The following is a 16160-nucleotide window of genomic DNA, read 5'->3' on the forward strand; positions in this document are numbered from 1 at the left end:
TCCCGTAAGCTTGTCAGATTTTTCTCTGTCGCGGGAACGATAACAACTGTTGTCGGTTCCTCTCGATAGTTTTTCGATTCTCGCTTGCCTGGAGTTAATTTGGACTTCTTTTGGTGACGTATTCGCTTTGTTTGGCTTGGCATACGCTGATTGTGGACCGGTTTGATTTTGAGTTTGATTTTCTTTAACGATGTCTGATCTAGAATCGGTAGTTAAAACTTCGGTTTTGTTTAGGGTTTGCGTGAATGAAGGATGTAAGGTGAGGTTGCCGAAAGCTTCGGTAGACCCCCACATAAACGGTTTGCATGAAATGCAGGGGAAATGAAATGTGCTTTTTGGCTAACGCCCTTGTAATGAACTGATAATGGGAATTGAATGAGAAGAAGAATATAAGGCGCTCTCTTCTTATGTTAGGAAGTTGGAACGTGATAGAGTGCGTAAGGCTTCCTCTAGAAGTTCTAGCAGATCTAGAATGAGTGAGTTGGATGTGGATCCTAATAGTACTAACGTAGAATTAGAACCTTCTTCCCAAGTTGCAGCCCCGGCTCCCCGCCACCGAAGCCGAAGATTCGCCTTCGGAGGCGGCAGCTCTGAAAGCCAAGAATCGTTCTATGGATCAGAAGATTCGTCAGTTGGAAGGTAAGGAGAGTGTTAGTGATCAGTGCAGTGTCCCCAGTGTTTGTGGAGGGTGCGTCTGACCGGCTCCTTAGTGCCTCTAGGCCTAGACCTCTTCCAGACTCCCAGTTCCAGTGGAGTAGGAAAAAAAGTCGAAAGCCGCAGGAGGGCTAGGGAGAGCCCCCACCGTCAGGCGTCCCCCTCGCGGCAGATCCTGAAGTACGCTCCCAGGCTGCCTCGGATCGCTACAAGAAGGAGCTCCTACGCCAATGCTTCTCCTCTCGTCGTCTCCCTCTCCGAAGAGAGGTTGGAACTCCCCGGATGCGTCGCGCCCGTTGAAGGGGGCTTGGAAGGCTCCCTGCAGTCCTTTGGCTTCTAGTCCGGAGGTTTCCCGGAAGAATCGTCGGTGGAGGCGAAGAAACCCAAGAAATCCTGTGATCGTTCTTCTTCTCGCGCTCCGCGCTCGGCGCCTGCTTCCGAGGAAGAACAAGAAGATTCTCCTACGAGAGTACTCGCGGGACTTCAAGCTCAGATCACGGCGCTAGCAGACTCTCTAGCAGTTAGATCACGTAGGAAGAAGGACGTTTCTCTTCCGATCAAGAGATCTAGGCGCCGCTCTTCAGAGGATCGTTCTCCTTCATATGGGGAGGTTTCGTATGAAGGTGGGGGCTCGCAGTGAGCGCCCTCGCTCGAGTGACGCCCGCTGCTCGCCTGGCTCTCTCTCGATTTCAAGACGCCAAACATCGGTAGGACGCTCTATGGAGAAAGAAGTTTTTTCTTCAGATTGGATTCCCGCTTCCGGTAAGCGCACTGCACCTGCTCATCACGCGATTTCTTCAACTCCCTCGCGTGAAACTTCTCCTCAGCAGCCTCAAGATTCTAGAAGGCGCCCTTATACAAGTAGGCGTTCTTCTTCCAGATGTCACTCTCCTCGAGTGTCGGATCGTGACTTCTCTCCTGACAGGCATCTAGAGTTTGGTAGAGTCGTGTGCATGATAGACGGCCTACTGTTAAGCCGCTCCCCGCAAGGTAGGCGCCAAGAGCCTACTGCACATAGATCTCCTAGTAGGCGCTCGTCTCTTTTAAGGCGTCATACTCCTGATTATTCTCCTAGGGGCAGACAACAAGAGTCTTTCAAGCGCCCTTCTCCGTGTAGGCGCTCTCCCGCTTCTAGGCGCACTTCTCCTGAGACCGTGTCTCTTGGTAGACACCAGGAATCCCGGAAGCGCCCTTCTCCAAGTAGGCGCTCGTTAGTTTTGAGCGCCCTTCTCCTGAATGTTACCCTCTTGTTAGACGTCAAGAGTCTCCGCAAGCAGCAAGGACTTCTCCTAGTAGGCGCATTTTCGCCTTCCAGTCGGACTTCCGTTGATCGTACGCAACTGGACAGGTATGGAGAGCCGCGCAAGCGCTCTGCTCTCGATAGGCGCTCTTCTCCTGGCAGCCGCTCGCCTCAGGATAGGCGCATAGAGTATAGTAGGCGCTCGCCCTCCTCGTAAGCGCCCTGTGGATGTTTTCCGAGGATTCTCGGAGTAGGAGCCCTACCTCTCCTTCGGCTGAGATTCCGTATACCTCGAAGAGGGAGTCTCATCGTAGACTTCCCAGATCTTCTCATCGTTCTCCAGTGGATGTGAACTCTTCTAAGAGAGGGCGTTCTCCAACCTCTCGCTCAACTCCGGCTAGGATCCCTTCGTCACATAAGGATCTTCCGCGCTCGCCTCGAGAAGACGTCCTAGAAGGTTCGGATGAGGAACCGAACACTTCTGCTGCTGTCTCTTCTTACAAGAAGCTTACAGAGCTACTTTTTACAAGTTTTTGGGGATTCCCTTACGCCTACGGCTCCTCCTTCTCCTCACTCACTTTTTTCAACGGCGAAGACAGCGAAGAGTTCTTCTTGTGTGAGGATGAAGCCAACTCTTTTCTATGAAGAAGGCACTGAGGAGTTTTGGTTCCTGGATGGCTTCCAAAGAAGAAGCGGGGAAAAACGATGTTCGCTTTTCCTCCTTTCTTCGAGTTATCAGGACGCGCTGGTTTCTGGTACGACAGGAGAGCCCTTAGGATTGGGTCTACCGTCTTCGGCTGATTCGGATTTTTCGGCACTGGTAGATTCGACAAGGAGAACTGCCCTTAACTCTGCTAAGACGACTTGGGCAATGAATGAGTTGGATCATTTGCTCAAAGGTATGTTTAGAGTGCTAGAAGTATTTAACTTCCTTGATTGGTCGTTGGGAGTCCTAGCCAAGAAAATTGAAGTGCCAGAGTCAATTTCGCCAGAAGATCTTATGTGTGTTTTGTCTTGTATGGACAAGTCGGTAAGAGACGGAGCGAGTGAAATCGCCTCCCTTTATGGGGCCGGGATCGTGAAGAAGAGGTCTGTTTATTGTTCCTTCTTAACGAAATCGGTCTCCCATGCTCAGAGGTCTTCTTTGCTGTTTGCTCCTCTGTCTACTCAGTTGTTCCCGAAACATCGAGTGCAGGACATTTCGAGGTCACTTTCGGCCAAAGCCACCCAGGACCTTTTGGCACAGTCGGCAAGAAAACCTCGCCCTTCCTTCCCTACCAAGGCTAAGAAGGAAAAGGCAAGTGTTCGAGAACCCTTTCGAGGGGCCATCTTCATCAAGAACCTCTACGTTTAGAGGGTCGTAGACCTTCAAGAAGGGGTAAGACTTTCGCCAAGTCTGTTAAAGCCCCCAAAATAACTTGCAAGTCCTTCAATCAACGGTGGGCGCCAGACTCTTAGAGTTTGCAGAAGTCTGGGCCCAAAAAGGGGCGGATCCTTGGACCCTTTCTATTTTGAGGAGAGTTTACCTCATCCCTTTCGTCGAAAGACCTCCCTTGACGGCCATCCCAAGGGAACTGACGGCCAGGTACAGAGACCCCATCATGAATCAAGCTCTCCATCTAGCAGTTAGATCAAGATGCTGGAGAAGGGGCTACGAACTAGTGACAACCATCATTCATCGGGCTTCTACAACCGCCTTTTTCCTAGTTCCGAAGTCCTCAGGGGATGGAGACCGGTGTTGGATGTAAGCGCCCTGAACTTCTTAGTTAGAAAAGAAGAAGTTCACGGAAAACGTCTTCATCAGTGCTGGCAGCACTTCGTCCAGGGGACTGGATGGTTTCCTTGGATTTACAGGACGCTTACTTCCACGTCCCGATCCATCCTTCCTCGAGGAAGTTTCTCAGATTCATGATGGGGGGGAAAATTTTTCAGTTCAGGGGCTCTGTTGTTTCGGCCCTCTCGCGGCCCCTCAAGTGTTCACGGGGATTTTGAGGAATGTGGCTCAATGGCTTCATTTGAAAGGGGTGAGGATATCCATTTTGTACCTCCTCGACGATTGGCTAATAAGGGCCAATTCAGAAGATCGTTGTTTGAAGGACTTACAAGTAACTTTAGAATTGACGAAGGCTATTTTGGGACTTCTCGTCAATTTCAAGAAGTCATCACTAATTCCCGAGCAAGTGTGTGTGTATCTCGGGATGCAGATGAACTCTCTGAGTTTTCGGGCTTTTCCCTCGCAGGAAAGGATAGCCCGAGGATTCGAGAGAGTAACAACCTTCTTAGGGAAAGAAGTATGCACAGTGAGGGAGTGGATGAGTCTGCTGGGGACGCTCTCCTCTCTCGGAGCAATTCGTTTCCCTAGGAAGGTTGCACCTGAGACCACTCCAATTCTTTCTTCATCGAATTGGAGTCGTCGTTCTCAGGATTTGACGTTCTCCCTGTCGTTATCCCAGGACATCAAGAAACATCTCTTATGGTGGAGATCCCAACCTCTTTGCGAAGGGACTGTCTCTTCAATCACAGACCCCCAACCTGGTGTTGTTCTCCGACGCGTCGGACATGGGGTGGGGTGCAACTCTGGGAACCAGCGAAGTGTCAGGTACCTGGGTGGGGGACCCGGTAGCCTGGCACATCAACAGAAAGGAGTTGATGGCTGTGTGGTTGGCTCTGAAGGCTTTCGAGCCCAAAGTCAGAAGAATCGGTAGTGCAGGTCAACGCGGACAACACTACAGCTCTGGCATACATCAGGAAACAGGGGGGACGCATTCCTTCTCCCTGTACGAGACAGCAAGAGACCTTCTTCTGTGGGCGAAGAAAGAGGAGGAATCAAGCTTCTCACCAGGTTCGTGCAGGGAGAAAGGAATGTAAAAGCAGATCTCCTCAGCAGGAAAGATCAGGTCCTTCCCACAGAGTGGACCCTTCATCTGGATGTATGCCAGAGCCTGTGGAAGTTATGGGGCAGGCCACACATAGACCTCTTTGCCACGTCAAAGAACAAGAGGCTGGATCCTTACTGCTCTCCGATATCAGATCCAGAGGCAGTAGCAATAGATGCTCTTCTTCTAGACTGGAACGGACTCGACGTCTACGCGTTTGCCCCCCCTTCAAGATCCTGGGGCTAACCATCAAGAAGTTCGTAGAGTCCGATTCAACGAGAATGACCTTAATCGCTCCCTTTTGGCCGGCCCAAGAATGGTTCACAGAGGTACTGGAATGGTTGGTGGACCTTCCAAGATCGCTCCCGCTAAGGAGCGATCTACTCAGACAACCCCACTTCGACAGGTACCACAAAAATCTCCTCGCTCTCAGTCTGCTGTTTCAGACTGTCCAAAGTTTGGTCAGAGCGAAATGGCTTTTCAGCAACAGCTGCTAAAGCAATCGCAAGAGCGAGGAGACCTTCCACCTTGCGTGTATACCAGTCAAAAGTGGATGTCTTTCAGACCGTTGGTGCAAGAGGAAGAACATTTCCTCTTCCAGTACCTCTGTGACCCAAATTGCGGATTTCCTTATTTTCCTCAAAGAAGAATGTCATCTGGTTGTGTCAACTATTAAGGGATACCGCAGTATGTTGGCGGCGGTATTTCGGCATAGAGGCTTAAATATATCCGATGATAAGGACCTGCATGATCTTTATTAGATCATTTGAAACCATTAAGCGTCCTCATGTAGTACCGAACTGGAATCTAGACGTAGTCCTACAATTCCTTGGATCGTCTAGATTCGAACCTCCTGGCTTAGCCTCTTTCAAGGATTTGACGAATAAGAAGATGGAATCTTGCCTTTTTGGCCCTAGCTACAGGCTAAGAAGAGTGAGTGAGCTCCAAGCTATTGAGGGCAATGTAGGGTTTAAGGAAGATTCTATGGTGTGTTTCATTTCTTCCAAGTTTCCTGGCAAAGAATGAAAACCCATCACGCCCTTGGCCCAGGAGCTTTGAAGTTCGTAGTTTATCTTTTCTAGTAGGGGAAGAGCCTGAAAGAACTCTTTGCCCTATGAGAATTATGAAGTATTTCCTTAGGAGAAGGAACAACTTAAGGCTAATCAAGATGTGCTTTGGTGCTCCGTAAAGGACCCCAAACTCGGACCCATGTCGAAGAATGCTCTTTCCTTTTTCTGAGAAGCCTTATTACAGAGGCACATGTTGCCTGTAAGGAAGATCATTTTAGACTACTGAAAGTGAAAGCTCACGAGGTGAGAGCCATCGCAACTTCGCTTGCATTCAGAAAAAATATGTCTGTGCGGAACTTGATGGAGGCGACTTTTTGGAGATGCCAATCGGTTTTTTCGCAAACCACTAACCTACGTGATGTAAAAATCACATATGATAAATGCTTCGCCTTGGGTCCTTTCGTATCGGCGGATTCGGTGCTGGGGCAGGGAGCTGAACTTATCCTGTGTAAATTTTTTATATGTTACCCTATATTTTATATTGTTGTTGGTTGTCTGAAAGAGGTTGCAGGAGGCACCTCTTTTTGTCGTAATATTAACCCTTTGTATTTTGGTTAGGTGGTCTGGTGGGTTTTGGCTCCTTGCAGAGGTAGTGGTAAGGATCTGTTAGGTAAGCGGACAAGGTCCCTCTAACAGCATCCGACTTGGATTCTACCACAATAGGGGATCACATATCCCAGTGGTAGATCCGAGAGTCTTTCAGCATCAGGTCACGTCCTAGCTGTAGCTCTCCAGGCAATGCAGACTCAGAGATAGTATCTATGAAGTCTTCATCCTGAAAAGGTGAGAACCAAGGTTTTTATATCCTACAACATTAGTTGTTTCCCGTCTTACCTGTATTATTGAGCTGTCTCTTACCCTCCACCAAGGGTGCCAATCAGCTAAGTATATATCTCAGGGAAGTTCATGTACAAAAATGATATTGTTAAACTACAATAAAGTTTTGTACATACTTACCTGGCAGATATATACGATTAATGGCCCACCCAGCCTCCCCTCAGGAGACAGGTGGAAGAGAAAAATCTGACAAGCTTACGGGAGTGGTTCGTACATCCGCCACCCAGCGGCGGGTAAGGTAGAACCACCTGACCTACCTGTCCGCGTGTGCCTGCGAGATTTGAAATTCTGTCGGGAACGTCGGAGACTATAGCTAAGTATATATCTGCCAGGTAAGTATGTACAAACTTTATTGTAGTTTAACAATATCATTTTTTCTAATACATGTAGAGAATACTTTATAGTTGTTTTAAATTAATGTAAATTAGGTAAGTTGGTAAATGTTTCTTTACCAACTTTCTAGGGAGCAGGCAGGTTTTCCAATGCTAATGTGATAGAAAATTTGATTGAATTTCAGTGAATTGCCACAATCTGGTGGCTGATGTTGTTGGAATCACGACAATGCGACCAGATAAATTTTGGCAAAGCAGTGCTCTTATAAACCTCCTACCCAAGGAACGAGTTGTTGCCGATTTTAGGTAAGTGTATATACTGAATTACCTTTCCAGTCATTTTTTTTTATTAGAATCACTATTCATGAGACTGTGTGCTACCTTTTCATAATGTAAGGCAGAATCATAAGATAGCTTTTATATGCAAGCCTTGCTGCTAGATACCTTCCAACCACAGCGAGTTTTATAGGTTGCATAAGAGATAAATAATAGCATTCATTTGGAAGTGTTAGCCATTTTTATTTTAAAACAACAGTTTTAATTGGATGTGAACCTTAAAATTTGTGTACTGTATGCTGTTTCAGTATTTTATTATAAAAATGTGCATGTAATTTTTCAGTTACAAAAGCACTGACATTTGATCAACTTAGAGTAGAGGTTCACAGATCAAGTGAACGATGTTCCTCTTAAAGGGATTTCAATTGTTGCTAGTCAACGGCTGTTAATTGCATGGGGGCAGTTTGATGGTGACAACCTTTGACATATAGTAGAGTATAAAAAGTTTGTAAAGAAACATGAAGGTTATCTTCAGAACTGTAATGTATTAATATTGAAGTGATCTTTGATCCTTTTTATGAATATGGTATATACTTATTATTAGTTTCATGGTCTCTATGCTATATTTGTGTGCTTTGTCTCATTACTGTTTAAATTTATATAAGATTATATTACCAACTTTGGCTTTGTCATTGTATTTCTTTAAGTATTTAACCTTAATTAAAAGCCTTATGAACAGCTGATATTTCTGTTTTGCCAGATTAGACAGTAAGTTATTACTTAACTGATATATGTGATATTATATAGGTAACTTGGTCACTTAATAACTGTAAATTGATTTCAGTTCTCCGAACATCGCAAAACCCTTTCATGTTGGCCACCTACGATCTACAATTATTGGGAATTTTATTTGTAATCTTCATGGAAGCGTTTCGACATGAAAGTAACCCGAATCAACTACCTTGGAGATTGGGGTACACAGTTTGGTATGTTAAAGTACGGGTAGTTTTAATTTTTATACCCATTTTGACCTCGAAATATTTTTTTTGTGGTATTTCAAGTAGGAATACGTAACATATAAATTGTTAATAACTCCATGTGCAAAAGACAAAGAAGAAATATTAGGGAAAAGAATCAAGAAAGTATTACATTTATTCAAGAACAGTGTGTGTAAACCTCAACTTAAAATTTGTTGTCTAATTCAATTTGATAGTTTGGTTAAACTGCTTGGGATATATATTTGTAGACAGTCATTATTCTCAACCTTTCTTTGTATACTTTCCTGGTATACAAACATCATTGAATTGAGGCATTTTGAAGAGTTATAGGCACTGTTTATTCTTGTAATGCTGTACCTATGTATCGTCATTGCGGGCAGTGCAAATTGTATAGTAATTCTATTACGTGTCTGAATAAGTGTAATGTCTAGAGCCACCCATGTCATATTAAAATTAGTAAATGCCATTGGACATCTCAAAATCTGCCTGTAAAAACAGTATTGACATTTGCAGTATGTGTATGTATAATAGATATTCAGCTGGTAAGCAGTTAGCTGGCTCAATAATCTTAAACTTTAGCTCACTCTAGATTTTTATCACCTTAACATTTGTATAATCAGTAAGCAGATTATATTGCAGAATTATGGGGATGAAAATTAGGAAAAAGAATATGTATGAATTTATGAAATTTTGAGTAATGTCCATGTTCCTTAAATATAAATTTCTTATTTTGAGGGCAGCCCTCCTCTCTCTCAACTTGGCAGTCTTAGTTTGCTTAAGATTGGTGAGGCAATAAAAAAAAGAAAAGCAGTAAAGATGAAGTACCCTGAGAGAGTAGCAGTGGCTTTTGCTTATCTATAGGCATTGATACAGTGTGTGGCCAATTTCCATTTTTCTTGCAGTAAGCTAAAGTAAAGTGTGTGGTTTGTATTTAGTGAGCACATGTAATGGATATAAATAAAACATTTGAACTTCATTTTTTACCGAACAGTAATACAATTCTTACTTTTGTCCTTTCCATGGTATCAGATATGATGCTTGTAATATGACTGAAAATGACCTGAAGGATGATGCTATTCGAAAACTGTATGAAGTGTACGTTTGGGCCAATCAGAAAGCAGAGGAAGATCCTTGTGTTCTTGTCAAAGCTCAAGAGATATTTAGCAAAATGGAACAGGGAGATGAGGAAGTATTAAAGGCATGGAACTTATTCAGAAAAGTTTCTATTGAAGATCTGATAAGTGTATATTCAAGACTTAATGTGAATTTGTGATGATATCATGGGAAAGTATGTATAGTGCTGATGAATGTCAGGAGAGCTTAGAAATGATGGAAGGAAAGGGCCTCTTGGAAAGTCTAGAAGATGGCAGAAAAGTGTTTTGCTTGACTCCAAATAATAAGATTACGGTTGTTAAAAGTGATGGATCATCGATTTACTTATCCAGGGATATAGCAGGTGCTGTTGACAGATATAAAAGATATAAATTTACCAAGAGTTACTATGTGTGGACAATGCTCAGACTGATCATTTCATTGCCTTATTTACTATTTTGAACCAGCTTGGATTTGACTGGGCAGAAAATATGAGGCATATAAAATTTGGGAGAATACGAGGAATGAGTACAAGGAAAGGGACTGCAGTGTTCTTGCAAGACTTACTAGATGAAGCACAGAAGGTGATGAAGCAAAAGCAAGAGGAAACTGATAGTAAGTGATGAATCTTTTGTATATACGTATGGCTATTGTGGTAATTTGCATGTTTTTCAAAAAAACTGTCTTTCTTTGTAGAGAATTTGAGTATGTACTGAACAGTGATTGCTCGCTTTTACTGCACTAATTGATCCAAAGGGAGGGTGTCAATAAAAAAAAATTTGGTCAAGGGAATAGTCTTGTTGGGCTTAGCGTAAGGTAGGTTACCCCAAAAACTTAGCACAGCATTGCAGTTTACCAGTTGACTTAACCTATGCTATGCATATTCACATCTAACCAATTACAGAATAAAAATAATTCAATGCATTTCATTTAACGTAAGCTAGTGAATATCTGTTAAAAGATCATAGCCTAGGCTAGAATAAGTTTCATTGCTGAAGTTAGATGAATAGGCTTGAAAAATAGCTTCGTTACAATTTCAACCTTATATTGGTGGAGGCTCGCTGGAAAGTTAGGCTATCCAAGGGAACCCTGTTTTACTTTAATAACTAGTTTAGTTCCCAGACAGTTGTTAAGGGGATTAGCAAGATGTTTTGCAATAATTACGGGTAGCATCCTTAAATTTATAATGTGATCTCACTTATTTATCACAGCCAGCTTGCAAACAGACCCTTATTCGAGTATCCTGTGATAATTATCATTATTGGGTTTCTTTGAAGTATTTAATCAGAACTTTAATTTTAAAGTAGTTAAGAAGCCCTCATTTGCAGACTCTCAAGTGGCTTGCCCATAGGATTTGCATTTAAATAAAGGGAAATTAGCACCAAAGGGAAGCTTCAAAAAACCTTAGCACTGGACAAGGTATGATGTAGACTGTATTATCGTAAGGGGTTTAAAATGTCTGTGGTGGTGCAGTGGTACAATTCTTGCCTACCAGTCGAGAGGATCAGGTTTCAAATCTTGTTGCGCACTGGTCACTTTGGGATGACACCACTGCATAAACCCATTGCCCTAGCGGTCTGAAACCTCAGGAGAGTTAGTAGAATATGGTACCAGCCCTTGGTGGGGTGTTAAACAGTGGGCCCAGCAACACACTGACCACATGTCTTGGCATCAGGACTTGTACCCCACTGGTTGTCGGCCTAAGAAACAGGAGATTAGTGCCTGCTGAGCGTGCGAGGCTCAGCAGGACTTTAACTGTTTTTAATGTAAGAAGAATAAGCATGTTAAATGTATTGGTATAAATTGCAACAAATTCTCCTAAGCTTCTTTTGGAAGTCCTGTTTTCTTTATCAGAGAGATTGGAATAAATATTAATGGAATACATGAATACTTAGTAAAGACTTAAATACTGTTTAATATGGCAGATAGACCATTTTGTGGGATGTGTTGTCTTCCCTGATGATTAACTAACTATTCATTGGTAGGATGGGCCATTTCCTCTTGTTGATTTGGTTTTGTTAAACAAACGACTTATAGCCACTGACTTTGGGGTTGGAGTTAGTCAAACTCCTTTGGCTGGTGACTAGCCTTTACTTAATGGACATTTCTATTACTCTTATAATCATGAATGATGCATGCTGAGTCCTCTAAATTTAGGAAATAATTAAAATATAATTTTTCAAATTGCATTTTCAGCCACCCGAGAAGATTTACAGTACAGCAGTATGGATATTGCCGACAAAATTGCTGTTTCATGTATACTTGTTGGGGATATGAAGCAACGACGTCAAAGGGATTATATTTTTTCATGGGACAAAGTACTACAGGTATTTTGTTCATGTTTTAAGTTTCTTATCTAAACGTGAGCATTAATTTTTATTTTTACCATGTGGTGCCGTTGTTTCTTACCACAAAGCCATCTGTATAGTACCTTAACAGTAACAGAAACCAATGCTTTATGAAACTGTCTGTAATAATAGCTATGAGAAATAATATATTAGATAGGGTAGAGTACAATTGCAACTAGCAGTGACTGGAATTAATTTCCTCAAAAACTGTATTGTTCCTACACGATATACAAACCCTCAGTCCTTTACATAAGGAATTACTTTCGACCTAGTTGGAATTACGGCCGTTAAATTCTTGAACAAGGTGGTTAGGCAGTAACTACCGTGTGGCAGGCAGGTAGGCCACCTTGCCCGGAAGTAAACACTCCACTTTGCCTGTGGCTGTCTTCCAATGAAGAAGTGTGTTTGTGAGCCCTTGCTGACTGGCCGTTGATCATTTTCCCGGTGGGATCTTTCTTTTTGATTTTAAATAAATATGTATATACAGTGTTTGATATTAACCCTCTAACGCCAATTGGACGTATTAAACGTCGACATAAATTGTCTATCGGGTGCCAATTGGACGTATGAAACGTCGATAAAAACTTTTTTTTTTAAATTCGCGGAAAAATACTTATAGGCCTACCAGGCAAAAACTTTTGAATCACGCGCCTTGGGGGATGTTGGGAGCTCACGGATTGAGGCGTTGTTTTGTTTACTATCGTTACGCAGGCGCGCAAGCACGAATTTCTTTCTTATCGCACTAAAAAGTATCAGTGACACATCTCAGAAATTATTTCGTCACTTTGACATAATTTTTGCACCATTTTAAATTACCCGTTATATGGAGTATTATATATGAAAATGTGCGCAATTTTATGTAGAATACAACAAAAAATACTCATGATTGTAGCTTTTATCAGTTTTTAAAATATTTTCATATAAATAACGTAAGTGCCAAAATTTCTACCTCCGGTCAACTTTGACTACCGAAATGGTCGAAAAACTTGATTGTAAGCTAAAACTCTTATATTCTAATAATATTCAATCATTTACCTTCATTTTGCAACAAATTGGACGTCTCTAGCACAATATTTCAATTTAAGGTGAATTTATGAAAAAAACTTTTTCCTTTTGTCCACGCGATAACTCATCCGATAAATTTTTTCGTGCAATTGTCGTAATGTTTGCATCATTTTAAATTAGCCGTTACATAAAGTTTTATATATGGAAATGTGCGCAATTTTATGTACAATAACAACTAAAAACAACCCATGGTTGTAGCTTTTATCAGTTTGAAATATTTTCATATAAATAACGATGTGCCAAAATATCAACCTTTGGTCAACTTTGACTCTACCGAAATGGTCGAAAAACGCAATTGTAAGCTAAAACTCTAATATTCTAGTAATATTCATCATTTACCTTCATTTTGCAACAAATTGGAAGTCTCTAGCACAATATTTGATTTATGGTGAATTTATGAAAAAAAAAAAGGGATTTTGACGAAGGAAAAATCGATTTTCTGGGTGATTGGTCTCGTGTCGCCCTATGAAAGTAATCCTTAATATCATCTTTCTAGGTAAAATATCCTAAAATTACCAGAGAAAAACAAAAAACAAAATTAAGAAAAAGGTCAGTAAGACTGACTCGCTCACTCTTAAAAACAAAGAAGTCGGTATGAAATAGGGGCGAGTGTGGAACACTACCACGAGACAAACACCAATTAGAACTTCCTATCAGAATCCCCCTAAGAGAGAGCCGATACCAACGGGCGAAGCAGCCTCTACTACTACTACTAGAGGACGCCACGGACAGCAGCGCCCCTAGCGGTCATCCTTAATTAACATATAATTACATCTTGTCCTGCAAGGGGGGGAAAGCAAAACCATAAAAAAAAGGGATGGGTTTCATAGGGCGACACGAGCCAATCACCCAGAAATAGATTTTTCCTTCGTCAAAATCCCTTTTCTGGGCTCAGCTCGTGTCGGCCTATGAAAGAGTACCAGAGAAAGACAGAAAGATGGAAAAAGGAAAAAATGAAAAACATGTTAAAATGATGGATATAATATAAGTAAATCAAATACAGCATACAAAATAAGTACTTAAACTTACTATGGTAAACAATAACAGAATGTTAGTAAACTTAACGTACTTAAATGGTAGTAACAATGACATAATATTGCATGTAAAACAAAGAAATAGTTTGAATTTACTTTATTTAGAACATATAAGTACAATTATATACATAAATGTGTCCTACCCTAGCATAAAAAATAAGGGTAGGTACACTCAAATCCATCATTAATATAAATAAAACAATTAATTCAAATATATACAAACACATTGTGACTGAAGTTATCACAAGTCTAAATGGAAAATTTTTACAAACATATTGTGGCCTTCAAACCTAGCATAAAAAATAAGGGTAGACCACTGGAGTACATATCAGTACCAATGTGGTTGTCCCTAGAAAACAAAAAAAATAAGGGACAGACCACTATAACACAACGGCTAAGGCTATGATGATGATGTAGCCTGGTGGTGATAGGATGAGGCATGTTGGTTGAAGTAGGTAGAAAGGAGACCTGGATCAATACTACAACTACTAAGCAGTATCAGGGGAAACTATGTTTCCCGCTGCTACTGCTGAAAACTTTTAAAGATTCCAAGGACTTTAAATAATGCCGTTTAAAGACTGTCGGGGATTTTCATCCAGTATACTTCCTAACGATCCTCAAAGTTCATAAATGTTGGAAATAGTTAATAGAGGTGGCTACTCCCCTGATATCATGTGCTTTGGGGGGAATTGACTCAGGGTTGGCTTGTTTAATAAAGTAAAGGATTTGTTGTCTAATACCTTTAACTGACAAAGTACCGCACCTTTTTTCCTCTCCTGAAGAGAGCACCCGAGGATCTAGAAGAAGTACGAGATAGAAAGGCTCTAAGGGTTGATACTGGGCAGAGAGAAGGATCCTGTGGAAGTGGGATAACCTTCCAAGGAGCCCACCTTGCAAGAGGATCTTCATTTTTGGCTAAAAAAGCTACGATCCGGAGCAAGTAGAACTTCTCCTGATGGGAGGAATTCCACATGACCCGCATCTCTGGATAGAGCCGACAGTTCTGAAATTCTTGCTCCTGAGGCTAGGCTTAATAAGAATAGAGTCTTCCTCAGGAGCATTATGAATGTACAAGATGAGTTGTCAGTATCTGAAGCTAGTTTGAGAACATCATTCAAGAACCATGAAACTGTAGTAGGCTCTGAGAAGGTCTAAGTCTAGCACAGGCTTTAGGGATAGATGTGAATAAGATTCAGTTAAATCTATCTGAAAACCTACTTGAAAGATTTCTTCAAAGCCGACTTGTGAGTGGTAATCGTGCTAGCTGCTAAACCTTTTTCAAATAAAGATCTGAAAAGGATATAGGCCAAATTAACTGTCATGGTTGTAGTGTTCGATTCTCTCAAGAAAGATGCTAATTTCTTAACAGCTGAGTCATATTGTCTGATGGTTGACTCCCTCTTATCTGATTCCAGGAAGAGAATATTCTGTGGATCAATGTTAGCATCTTTATTAGCCGCAACTTCATGAAGTCCAGAAAGTTAGGGTCTGGAGAGTTCCTGAGGAAGCGAACACAGTCCTCATTTGACTGATTGTGATAGTTTGGGATTGGGGATCCGTTGAGGTCGGAGACCCCAATTCCAGAGAAGTGGATACCAGTTGCTCTTGGCCAGTCCGGTGCAATCAGAGCTACTATCCCTTTGAAAGACCTTAGTTTGTCTAGGACTTTCAGGAGAAGATTCACTGGAGGAAAAACATAAATTCTCCTCCATTGATTCCAATCCAACGACAGGGCGTCCGTGGCATAAGCCAGAGGGTCCAGGTTGGGGCCACATAGCAAGGGAGCTTGTGGTTCGCTTGTGAGGCGAAGAGGTCCACTTGGAGACCTGGGACTCTCCGACTTACCCACTGGAATGACCCGACGTCCAGAGACCACTCTGATTCCAGAGGGACTGACCGGGGACAGGGCGTCCGCTATCACATTTCTTACTCCGTCCAGGTGAGTGGCAGACAGATGCCATTTGTGTTTGCTTGCTAATGCAAAGATGGCTATCATGACATGGTTCACATGCTTGGATTTGGGACCCTCCTCTGTTGATGCAATGAACTACTACTGCACTGTCCAAAACTAGCCTTAGATGAGACTTTTTCGGGGGAAGAAGTCTCTTCAGAGTAAGAAATACTGCCATTGCTTCCAACACGTTTATGTGGAGCTGGCGAAATTGAACTGACCAAGTCCCCTGAACCTGTTTGAACTGAGAGTATCCCCCCCAACCGGACAGGGAACGCGTCCGTGTGAATGGTTAACATTGGGAGGGGATATTGAAGGGGTACTTTCTTGGCTGGCTAGGTTCTGTACTCTTGACCAAGGCCGTAGTTGGTTGCGGAGGATCTGTGG

At 42.3% G+C, this 16160-nt stretch overlaps 1 protein-coding gene and 1 pseudogene across 1 annotated transcript in view; one reads left to right on the forward strand and one right to left on the reverse strand.

Moving 5' to 3' along the window:
- Nucleotides 1-3513, reverse strand: part of LOC135203441 (probable arginine--tRNA ligase, mitochondrial) — an 89988-nt gene extending 86475 nt beyond the window's left edge. Inside the window, exon 1 of the mRNA XM_064233168.1 lies at nucleotides 3474-3513. Within this exon, the coding sequence (XP_064089238.1) occupies nucleotides 3474-3513 (40 nt within the window). The remainder of the gene's footprint in view (nucleotides 1-3473) is intronic.
- Nucleotides 3514-3899: 386 nt separating this feature from the next.
- The window catches only part of LOC135203442 (probable arginine--tRNA ligase, mitochondrial), a 45626-nt pseudogene continuing 33365 nt past the window's right edge, over nucleotides 3900-16160 (forward strand).

The sequence above is a fragment of the Macrobrachium nipponense genome, chromosome 36, assembly GCF_015104395.2.
Source record: "Macrobrachium nipponense isolate FS-2020 chromosome 36, ASM1510439v2, whole genome shotgun sequence".
Classification (NCBI taxonomy): domain Eukaryota; kingdom Metazoa; phylum Arthropoda; class Malacostraca; order Decapoda; family Palaemonidae; genus Macrobrachium; species Macrobrachium nipponense.